At 40.9% G+C, this 12,514-nt stretch overlaps 1 protein-coding gene across 1 annotated transcript; it reads left to right on the forward strand.

Annotated features, from left to right (window-relative positions):
* The first annotated feature begins 11,101 nt into the window (after positions 1–11,101).
* Positions 11,102–12,031, forward strand: LOC137504619 (olfactory receptor 2D3-like). Its single transcript, XM_068233202.1, has one exon. It carries the CDS (start codon positions 11,102–11,104, stop codon positions 12,029–12,031), a length of 930 nt encoding a protein of 309 aa, XP_068089303.1.
* Positions 12,032–12,514: the final 483 nt, after the last annotated feature.

Raw genomic sequence — 12,514 nt, forward strand, 5'->3', positions numbered from 1 at the left:
AAGCACCTAGCTAACTGTCCCTATCTCTGCAGCTGTGTCTCTCCCTTCCATTTACTGCAGCAGCAGCACCAGACTGAGAACATGGCCGGCACTGCTCCATTTTTATAGGCGGGGCGGGCGTCTGTGGGTGAGTGCAGCCTGATTGGCCGCCATGTGTCTGCTGACTGTGATGTAGAGGGTCAAAGTTTAGCCCAATGACGAGGTATAGGGGACGGTCAAACGCACTATGTGTTCGGGGCCTGCCGCGGACGCGAACAGCTGAATTTCTCACGATCTACCCGCCCAGCGAACCGTTCGGGCCTTCTCTACTCCCCAATGCTCTCTGTTCTGTAAGTCAGAGTTCCTGGGCCCATATGCAACTGACTTTTTCTTCTGAGTTATCTTCTAGATCCTTTTCATGTTCTCTTTAAAATAACTTTTCAGCATTTTAAAACTAAGTAACTTTTTTTTCTTAAAGTATTTCCTGCCTTCTAAAAGGTATTTTATGACAAAGGGCCTGATTCACAAAGCGGTGATAACTCAGTTATCACGCCTAAAAGACTTTAGGCGTGATAACCTTTGCACTGCTGAGTTAGCACCGTTTTGTGCTCTTTAGCGCGCGCAAAGTCCCGCGCGCAAAACTTTTCGCGCGGGAAATGCGCGCGAGTTTCATTTTATCATGCCTAAACTGAGTTTAGACGTGATAAAGGGCTTTTCACAGGCGTGCTAACACTTTGCACCGCTTTGGAAATCAGGCCCCAAGTGTGCAAATATCACCTAGGAGAAAACTCAGGAAAAAAGGGGATTGCATGTGGGGCGGAGCCTATATGCAATTCCCTTTTTTCTCTTCTAAGTGATATTTTCACACCTAGGCCCAGATGCAATTCACTTTTTCACCTGAGTTTTCTCCTCGGTCATATTTTCATAAGTTGTCATAAAGTGCCTTTTAAGCCACTAGAAACCAATAAAATACTTAAAATAAATTTGATAGTACTTTTTCACCAACTTTTTGGTACTTTTTGTTTGTGAGATGCTGAAAAATTAGTTTAAAGAGAAGATAAAAAATTTCTCCTTGGAGATAACTCAAGTGAAAAAATGAATTGCATATGGCCCCTAGTCATAAAATGCCCTTTAAACCCGAAGCAAGCAAGAAAATACTCAAAATAATTTTGCTAGTGCTTCTTCATCAAGTTTTGGGTGTTTTTGTTTTTTTCAATTGTAAAATGATTAAAAGTTATTTTAAAGAGAATATGAAAATTATCACCTAGGAGATAACTGAGGAGTAAAAATTATTGCATATGTTCCCAATACGCACAGCGTCCTTTGTAGAACACAACATATTCCTTTAAATACTCTCAACTATTCTTGATAAGTCAACAAGAATTTTAGTAAACAGGCAGGCGTCTTCATACTTCCTGAGAGAGATCAAGGCACTAAGCTGAATATTTTATCCCCACTCCTCTCTTGATGAACAGGAGAGTTAAATTAAAGTCCTCAGCATTGCACTGGATTAACAACAAGTCCCAGCAATCCCAATAGCTAGGTCTTCACAACCAGCTGGAGGAAGGGTAGAAAATAATCAGACCCTGGAACTTGAATCTTTTTAGGCTGTAGTTGTGTAGGTTGTGAACAACAAATCTTCACTCTGTCTTATTATGGTGCCCATACAGGGTACAATTTCTTTCATCCAATCTTACCATTTCTATGTAGTATAAGGGTAAATTAAGTGAATACACTGAAAGGATAATTTAGGCAGTTCCCTTATATTACATAGAAATGGTAAGATTGGATGAAAGAAATTGTACCCTGTATGGCCACCATTAGAGATATATAGGCACTCAGCTAAATATGTTTCAGTCTTCACTCCTCTTGATAAACAGGCATTTTAACTTAAAGCGGATCCGAGATGAAAAACTAACTATAACAAGTAACTTGTCTATATATCTTATGTACAGTTTAGATGGTTTAAACTGCAAATCTGTCTGCATACTGCTTTAATAGAATATGATTATTTCTTCCTGTGATACAATGACAGCAGCCATGTTGTTTGTAAACATTACACAGAGGCAGGCTTATCTGCACCATCAGCACTCAGACTGAAAAAAACCTAACCCCCCCCCCCCCCCTCCTCCATTCTGCCTCTGAAATCTCTGGCTAGTAATACCTCCCCCTCCTCCTGCCCAGACTGAGCTCCCATGAGCCCTTGCTACTGCCAAGGCTCTCTGAAAACTGTGGGTGGGGATTATTTCGTTTATAGGGAATTAGAGTATTAAAACAAAAACAAAAAAGTATTTGGCTTGAGGAATTCCCTATAAACTATAGGAAAGGAACACAATTATGCAATGAGTAAAAGTTCATCTCGGATCCACTTTAAGGTCTTCCCTCTGCTCTCTCACCTCTTCCTGACGCTGTGGATCTGGAGGGAGATTGTGGCTTTACCCACCCAGCCACATACATACCCACTCCAATATCTAACAGGATTCTGAACTGGGGAGAATGATATGACCCTGACCATCTTCAGCCACACCCCATGAGTGTCCCTGCCAGTGGCTTAGAAGAAAGCCGTTCCAATTTACAGGCTTTTTCTGATTGACAGCAAAAGTTCATTTGATTTAAAATGTCCTAGCTGCAGATAGGAAGCTGAGAAAAGTTTGCCGATAATTAGAAACAATTCTAAAAGTTTAACTTCTAGTTTAACTTTATTCTCCCACAAGAACAGACAGCAATGGGGAAATGAAGCAGAAATCAGGAGGGACTGGATACAGGCATAAAAACCTGTCTTCATATTCCTGGTGTTTCTCTGCGTATGAATTCCACCTCCTGCTCCAGCTTAGTGAAAAACGAAAACTTAAATGACACTGGAGGTAGCTTATAAATTCCAATTTCAAACATTTAAGTGACTCCATGAAGTTTACTTGGATTAGAGCTATTTCCATCAATGTCATCAAAGAGAAGGCTGTACTTTGGATATTACCAGCTTCATCAAGGTAAAGTACAAGTGAAACTCAAAAATTAGAATATTGATAAATGTAATACACTTATTACATGCAAAGCGAGATAGTTCAAACCTTTATTTGTTATAAATTTGATGATTATGGCTTACAGTTTATGAAACTCCCAAATCAAAATCACAGAGCATTAACCTCCCTGGTGTTATGATCATTTTCGGATTCAGGGTATAAAAGCCGTGCAATTTTTTCCCAAGCTTTTAGATCCTAAAAACAAGGAAAAAAAACATATCACAAAGAGATCTGCAGCAGCTCCTGCATATCACTCACTCAGGCACGGGATTACCGCTCTAAGCTGTGGATTTCTATCCCGAGGCTGATTCGGGGTTATCACTAAGGAGTTAAGAATATTGTGAAAATGATTAACATTCTAGGCTGAAAGTGACAGTCTCTAATCAGCTAATTCATCCAAAACATCTGCAATATTTAAGCTGAATTACTGAAATAAATGTATGTTTGCACTATAATTTTTCAAAATTTCACCTATATGTTTAATGTGTTAATGTATTTTTTTAATTAAACATGCCAAGACCTGCTCAATAATGCAATACAACTGTATGATTTCATTTTTTTCCCTCTCAACAAAAATACAACCTTATCTCCTGCAGTGTTTTCATTTGAAAAAAAAATAGACAACAGCATGTCTTTATATTTTATCTACAGTTCAATTGAGATAGTTTTATAACATTAGAAAGTCAATGTAACCCTGGAAAACTAGTGGGTACAGCTTCAAAGCACATTATCCAAGCAGAGACCAGCAGAGACTGCAGCCTGTTTACTATCAGTTTAAACACAGAGGAATAGATTCTACTGCACATTAGTGGTGAGCACAAATTTTGCATAATTCTAATTTTGCATCGTAATACACAATTTTGCAAAATCGTAATGTGAAATTTCAGGTAAAATCGTAATTTATTTTGTTTGTAAACGTGATCAGGAATCACAATATCACTGCATTTTTGCATCATTTTGTGCCACATTTAGGCTACTTTTCCACCAAGACGTTGCGTTTTAGGGGACGTTATGATCGCATAACGTGCCCCTAATGCAACGCATGGTGGTGTTGAAGTTGGATGTCAGATTGAGCTGCGTTATGCAGCTCTCAAAGCAGCAGCTCCAGGTTAGTGATAGGAAGTCCGGATGTTTTTAAGGATTCAGATAATTTGAATCGGATCATTGAAAAGATCCGAATCTTTGAACCGAATCATTTGAATCATTTTACTAGGGAAGCAGACTGGGTGAAATGACTAGCAGGACAGCACTTTCCCTGCACTGTACATTCTGTATGTTCCTGTTTCTTCCAGACAGACATCCACTGTGAACCGAATCTTTCATTGTGATGATCCGACTCACAAAAAAGATCCGGATCAAATGAACTATTCGTTCATGATCCGGACAACACTACAGTCCCACCATGAGTCACCACAGTGCAGTGAATATTAATTAGCCATGTGGCTGGCCGCAGAGGAGGAGGGGAGACCTCCTCCTCCAACATTACCGAGCATGTGCAAACAGTCTAACGCTGCTTAGCCCAGTGTAACGTACAGCATGCAGCACTTTGTTTAAATGTGCTGTGTTACTATGTAACGCAATGTGTGCACTGTGGACAGCACATTGATTTTACAGTGCTGTGAGTTAGGCTGCGTTAATGGCTGCTGTAACGTGGGACTTTAACGTCCCACTGCGAAACCAGCCTTAGTGGTTAATAGCAAAGCCCCCATGTTATCATCACCAAAACTGCTTTGTGTGTTGAGGGGTATAGTGGAACCAAGGCAAAAAAAAAATATATATTTTTTAAAAGACCTTGTAGTTTTTGAGAAAATGGATTTTAAAAATGCAAAACTGACAAACTGTAATTTTTCTGAGTTTAAAACACATTTTTCCTTTGCATTTTTAAAATGCACTGCAAACTCTTTTTGAAAAAAAAAGCCTTTGTTCCCACCATTCTCCTTAACTTACATAGTAATTCTGCTGATGAAAGCAAGTATGGGGGCTTTGCTAATACAGTAACCTCTAAAGTTGACACAAAACTACACAGAAATTACAAATGGATCACACAAAATTAGTGGCAATGTCCAAATTGTAATTACGTATGGCTGTAATTGCAAAAATGTATGCAAAATTACGTGTAATCGTAATTAGCAGATTATTGCTGCTGCATATACCGAGGATGACATACCTGTGATGGTAAAAGAAGTGACAAGGACAATGCATTCTTCAACACAGTCACAGTTATTTTAAAGAGGAGCTGTCAGCCATACTATCTCAGAAACCCCCCCACAAATATAAGTCAATATTTGCTATACTTACATAACATATGTATTGCACTTTCCAGGTTTTTATTTTAGTGAATTTTCTAAAGTAAAAAAAAAAAATAACCTACTTAGCATTTCCCATTTTAACTGTGGCTATTTTGAAGCCAATTCTGATGTCATTTCTTCCCTTACTCTCCTCTGCCTCATTGTGTATGTATTGCCCGCTCTCCACTATAGAAAAGACATTGTTTAAGTATGAGAACTATTGGCCAATCAGAGAAGAATTGAGGTGTGGGAGGAGAAAACAGGAGGGAAAGAGGCTTCAGCCAATCAGGCTGCATTAGTTAAGTTTGAGGGGAAAGTAGAGAAGCAAAAAAGGACAACCCAGCATGCCCTGCAACTTCCTTTGTGCGTACCAAATAAGAGTCAGGTAAACTGGGGAACGATCATTTATCAACAAGAAAAGTAATTGTGATTTTAACTTTTGGATTGCCTGGTTAGCATCCTTATTACTTGTTTACCAGATAAAAATAAAGAATTGATTTTTGACGTTATGCCCGACAGTTAAACTTTAAACATTATTCAGTATAAGTATGCTAAGAAATTGTCTTAGGTCCCTTTTTTGTTCTCCTCTATGGCAAATGTTAAAAAATTGAGTAGTTATCTATGTAAATAAGCTTGTTGAACAGCTTATGGGATTCATCCCATTTCCTGAAAAGTAAATAGAGGCAAACATTCTTATCTGGCTCTGATGATAATTCTAATAAGGTTTTGGTGCTAAAAAGTTAGAACGGTCATTACTTCTGTTTGTTTTGTAAACAAAAGTAATGACTTCTGTTTGTTATGACTATGGTAGGGATTCAATTGTGTGCCCCTCTGAGGGACAGTTAATATACAGTGATGCAGAAGATGTTGGCACTATATAAATACTAAATAATAATATAAATACACTTCAGGACTGTCATTACTTCCTAATCATAAGAACATGTACATTTGTCAAATATTACTTAAAGAGACACTGAAGCGGAAAAAAATGATGATATTATGATTTGTATGTGTAGTACAGCTAAGAAAAAAAACATTAAGATCAGATACATCAGTCTAATTGTTTCCAGTACAGGAAGAGTTGAGAAACTGCAGTTGTTATCTCTATGCAAAAAAGCCATTAAGCTCTCCGACTAACTTGGTCGTGGAGAGGGCTGTTATCTGACTTTTATTATCTCAACTGTAATTGAACTGTTTACTTTTCCTCTGCTAGAGGAGAGGTCATTACTTCACAGACTGCTCTGAAAGAATCATTTTGAATGCTGAGTGTTGTGTAATCTGCACATATTATAGAATGATGCAATGTTAGAAAAAACACTATATACCTGAAAATAAAAGTATGAGAATAGTTTCTTTGCTGCTAATCTTCTAGTAATTATTCATAGTACACAACCAATTCATTATATCATATTTTTTTTTCGCTTCAGTGTCTCTTTAAGCAAAATCATTTCAAATAATTTCCAAATAAAAAAATGCAGTGGTGTCAGTGATGTATAATTATACACTGCTATGCAGTATAGTCAAGTTGAATTAGTGTCACTAGTGTTTTGTTGGCTCTATTTGATCATCTGGCTCGGGAACTACTTGCATTGTCTCAGATGTAAGGTGGAGGGAGCCATCTAAAGGCCATATGTGGCAATACAGCAGTGCATTCATCCATTCCAGTGGCGTACCTAGGGCATTTGACACCCGGTGCTGGGTATTATACGACACCCCCCCAAAAAAGTAAAGGGGAAAAAAATGGGTGGCGCTATAACATGCGGCGCGCTAAGTGCGCCGCGGCAAAGAAAATGGGCGTGGCCATGACCGGATGAGGGCAGAGCTAACTGTAATTTAACATGAACCCGGGTGAGAGTGATATGGAGGCTGCCATATTTATTTCCTTTTAAACAATACTAGTTGCCCTGCTGATCTATTTGGCTGCAGTAGCGAACTGAATCACACCAGAAACAAGCATGCTTGTTCAGGGTCTATGGTTGAAAGAATTAGAGGCAGAGGACCAGCACGGCAGCCAGGCAACTGATATTGCTTAAAAGGAGATAAATATGGCAGCCTCAATATTATTCTCACCTCGGGTTCCCTTTAAAAGTGCAACGCAAAGACAGAGGGCCCAAGTATTGGTGCCCCTTTCCCCAGAAAATTCACATACTTGTGCAGGTTTTCTCAAGAAAATAAACGTAATGTGTGCAGATTTGCCCAGAGAATATGTTCAATCACGTCGGCAGATTTGCCCAGAGAATAAGTTCAATCACGTCGGCAGATTTGCCCAGAGAATAAGTTCAATCATGTCGGCAGATTTGCCCAGAAAATACATGCAATCATGTCGGCAGATTTGCCCAGAAAATACATGCAATCATGTCGGCAGATTTGCCCAGAAAATACATGCAATCATGTCGGCAGATTTGCCCAGAAAATACATGCAATCATGTCGGCAGATTTGCCCATAAAATACATGCAATCATGTAGCAGATTTGACCAGAAAATACATGCAAACGTGTGGCAGACCAGTCCAGAAAACACTTCAATTGTGTAGCAGACCTGGCCAGAACATAAACGCTACACCTGGCTGCTAATATAAATTAAAAAAAAAAAAAAACATTTACTCACCTGCAGCAGAGCTCCTGTTCCGGCCTCCGTCCGGTGCGCAGCTCCCACGATCCTCTGCAGCCAGCAACTGAAACCCCCAAAGTCTCCAGAGCAGGGCTTCAGACATTTTACTATAGCCCTGATCTGCCGCTGCGGTGAACTGACACGGCATCTATTAGATGCCAAAAGTCAGTTCACGCTGGAGGGTGCTTGGAGAATTTTAGGGGGTGCTTCAGCACCCAAAGCACCCCCCCCCGGTGCCGCCACTGCCCCCAGTATAGGTAGCTAGCAGTTGCCCCCAGTATAGGTAGCTAGTTGCCCCCAGTGAAGGTAGTATAGTTGCCCCAATATAGCTAGTATAGTTGCCCCCAGGATAGGCAGCATAGCTGCTGCCCCCATTGTAGGTAGTGTTGCTGCCCCCAGTGTAGCTAGTATAGTGGCCCCCGTACAGCTGCCCTCCAGTATAGGTAGTATAGTGGCCCACAGTTTAGATAGTATAGTTGCCCCCAGTGTAGCCTCCATTGTAGCTGGCATGGTGCCGCCCCCCCAGTATAGGTAATATAGTGGCCCCCATAGTTGCCCCCAGTATAGCTAGTATAGTGACCCCCAGGCCCAGTGTAGCTAGTATAGTGGCCCCCCGTTTAGCTGCCCCCAGTATAGTGGCCCCAAGTTTAGGTAGTATAGTGGCCCCCAGTTTAGGTAGTATAGTGGCCCCCAGTTTAGGTAGTATAGTGGCCCCCAGTTTAGGTAGTATAGTGGCCCCAGTTTAGGTAGTATAGTGGCCCCCAGTTTAGGTAGTATAGTGGCCCCCCGTTTAGCTGCCCCCAGTATAGTGGCCCCCAGTTTAGGTAGTATAGTACACCCCCCCCCCCCCCCCAGTGTAGCTAGAAGGAGGGGTGACAGCAGGGATAGCGGCGGGGAGGGGGGACATATCCCCCACCCTCCCTCACCTGGGTCCCCTCCTTCTGCCTCTCTCCCCCCCCCAAAAAAAAAATGTGGGCAGCGGGCAGCAAACAGGGCGAGCAGGCAGACGCGGAGAATACTCACGTTACTTCCGCGTATCGTATCAGCCTGGAACATGCGTCGCCATCACGTGCCTCTACTGCACCTCCAATGATTGGAGGCGCAGAAGAGGCACGTGACAACGACGCAGCATTCCAGGCTGATACGCGGAATTAACGTGAGTATTCTCCGCGCTCGTCTGCTCGCTGACCACTGCCCCCGGCCTGCTGCCCGCATTTTGAGGGGGGAGAAGAGAGGCAGAAGGAGGGGACCCAGGTGAGGGGGGGGGGGATATGTCCCCCCTCCCCGCCGCTATCCCTGCTGTCACCCCTCCTCCTAGCGCTGCTCTTCCCCTCCTGAATCCGGCATCTATGGGGGGTCGTGGCGACACCCCCCTGGCTGTCTGGCACCCGGTGCGCCACGTCCACCTGCGCCCTGTGGTAGAAACGCCACTGATCCATTCATATATCCAGTAAAAAGGAAATGTGCCTTCATAAAACAAAAGGTATTTGCGAATATTCAGGTTAGAGTGACCAGATGATGTCTCCCACAATGCATCACTGCTAAATATGCAAATAATCCCGCTGTTGTCCCTGTAAGCTAGCCACACCTCCAGAACTGTTGGAATGGAATTATGTGTCAGCTTTGTAAGTTGTAACAGCTTCCAGACCTTGGTAATTGAAACCACTGCAGAGTTTGTGACATGTTATCCCTGCCAGGACGTAGAGCAGAGATGCCTCTTTGAGGAAGTATTGGAAAAATTATGTACCAAAAATGCCCTTGCCAAAAGAAAATGTCCTTCTAAACATTTCGTAAGTGCATTATTTATATTATTATTAATTTATACAGCACACAACTTTTTCTGTGGCACTGTACAGAGTTAGAAACAAACATGGGGTACATATTAGTACATATAATGGCAAGTAGAAAATACCAACATTGGTACATAATACAGAACTGGTAGACCAAGTAATAAAGTGACAAATATAACATGATGATCAAAATGTACAGCAAATTCCAAGACACAAAGGGTAAGCCCTGTCCATGCAAGCTTACAATCTAAAGGAATAGGGTAGAAACAAGAGGTGAGGTAAAATACAACATGTATACCTAGATGCTGTGTGTTTTTAGATTATATTTAGCAAGCAAAACTTGGCCTAAGTAAGAGCATATGCTTGTTTGAAAGAGTGCTTTAACAATGTAAAGCTTGGAGAGTTACAGATGTGTTTTGGAAGATAATTCTATATGAGGGGTGAAGTTTGGGAGAAACCTTGTATATGTCAAAGCAAGGAGGTGATTCTAGAGTAGGATGCAAAAACTGTTATATCCAAAAATTTGCCTAAAGGCAAACGTACTACATAGTAATATGACTACCAATAAGGCACAAAAATGTCCATAAAGTCAACAGAAGATCCCCCCCTTTCTTTGAAAGCATGCTTAAGTCATTAAGTAATTTCTTGCTATTACAAATATTTTTTCTATTTTATTTTGCAGCAAAAAAAAAGTTATGAAATATTTTTGGGTGTGCACTTGAAAGTATGGACTGCCCCAGTTGCTAACTGGTTCCTGCACAAATAATTAGATACCCAGAACTGAAACAAATGCATCTCATCCTACACAGAAAGTGTAAACAAGCTGTCATCAACTATTTAGTGTTAGTTACCCAACGGAATGGTTGTATGTGCTTCGGCAAAAAAAATAAAAAATAAAAGAGCCGAAACACTTCTTAGCAAAATTCCATGCACTGTATTGATATAAACTGATGGAAAAGTTTTTCTTTTAACAACAACTGAACTGTAATGTATGTAAAATTGTTAAAGCCAGAACCAAAAGCAAGCTCTTTCAAGCTATTATTTAATTTGCTTTTCATTCAAATTCATATTGCTGGTATCAATCAATTTTTGCTAAAATATGCTGTCTTCGATCTCTTCTTGTGAGATTATTATCAGGAGACTCTCTGCACAAATTAAAACCTCTTTACCAAATTTCAAGGTGGTGAATGTATAATATATTTGCTTAAAAATTTCTCAGACATTACATGTACATCTGACTACTTATTTTTCTATATGAGAAAAGTGTTCAAACAATGAAATCGTCGAGTTTGGTTTCCCATCTTTAAAAACTATTTAATTTACACCCCCTCCCCCCCCCTCCCCCCCCTCCCCCCAAAAAAATCATAGTTTTGGCAAATCTATATAAAATACAACTATTGTAAACTGTATTAATATGTGTTCAGCTAACCAAAGCGCTGTAACTGAATTCATTCTCATTGGGCTCTCAGAAGATCCTAAAGTACAGATTGGACTGTTTTATATTTTTCTGGTAGTCTACTTGACCACACTGGTTGGGAATCTTCTCCTCATAGTGGCTGTGAGGTCCAGCAAGCATCTTCACACCTCCATGTACTTCTTCCTGGCCAATCTCTCTTTTTTGGACATCTGTTACACCTCGACCGTTGTACCCAAGATGTTGGCTAATCTCATTTCAACAAAGAAGACTATTTCATACACTGGCTGCATGATCCAGGTCTATTTTTTTCTGTTGATGGCAGAGACTGAGTGCATCCTTCTGGCTTTGATGGCCTATGACCGCTATGTTGCTATCTGCTACCCTCTACAGTATAATATAATCATGAACACACAAGTCTGTTTTTGGTTGATCAGCGTGTCGTGGTTGACTGGATGCCTTATATCCTCTATCGATATATATTTCTTACTTGACTTAACATACTGTGGCTCTACCACCATTGACCACTTTTTCTGCGAGGCCCCTTTGCTATTACAGCTCTCTTGTAGTGACATCACATTAATTAGTATCGTAAAACTGGTTGGCACTATCTTCTTTCTTTTTATTCCACTTCCACTAATCCTCATTTCTTATTTCAGAATCATAATGGCTATCTTGAAAATACGCATGGGAAAATACAAAGCCTTCTCCACTTGTGTCTCACATCTGATGGTGGTGGTTATGTTTTACGGGGCGGCCATGTTTATGTACATGAGGTCAGACCATTCCACCACAGAAAACAGAGACAAAATGGTGGCAGTATTCTACACAGTGATCACACCGGTACTAAACCCCGTGATCTACAGCCTGAGAAATAAAGATGTTCTTAAAGCCGTGAGGCAGTTGTATTGTTTCTCCTCGCGGTTCTGACAACGTAAATGTCTGGATGACCATTAAAAATTCTAAAACACAGTGTAATAAGTTGACCTTTAGTAATAGTCATCACCAGGTACACATCTTTTTACACAGTGACCACCACCATAGGGAGAGGAGACTTACCAGATACAAACATGAGGTCCAAATACAGCATGTTGGAAGGAGCTTTAAATCAACAAACTCCAACCCACAATCTATACATAAGTTCCAGAACGTTCCTCACTACTCAGTACCAACAGCAGGTACAGCAAAATCCCTAGAATCTGGCACTAACGGGGATTGAGTGATGACAGATACATGAGCTTGCCAGTTGCTTGAGCAACCGGATGAAAAAAGCATAAACCTCCCCCTCAAATACTCACCGAGCCTCCAGCGACATCCTGTAGTCTACCAGCGGCTTTTTCATACATACTCGGGCCAGACGACCTTAGTGACAGCCATCACAACAGCAGGCAGTGATCCACAGCCAAGTCAGTG

The sequence above is a fragment of the Hyperolius riggenbachi genome, chromosome 4, assembly GCF_040937935.1.
Source record: "Hyperolius riggenbachi isolate aHypRig1 chromosome 4, aHypRig1.pri, whole genome shotgun sequence".
Classification (NCBI taxonomy): domain Eukaryota; kingdom Metazoa; phylum Chordata; class Amphibia; order Anura; family Hyperoliidae; genus Hyperolius; species Hyperolius riggenbachi.

What these genes read in the sequence shown, in the direction of transcription:
- LOC137504619 (XM_068233202.1), top strand. Translation starts at nt 11,102, where the DNA reads ATGTGTTCAGCTAACCAAAGCGCTGTAACTGAATTCATTCTCATTGGG.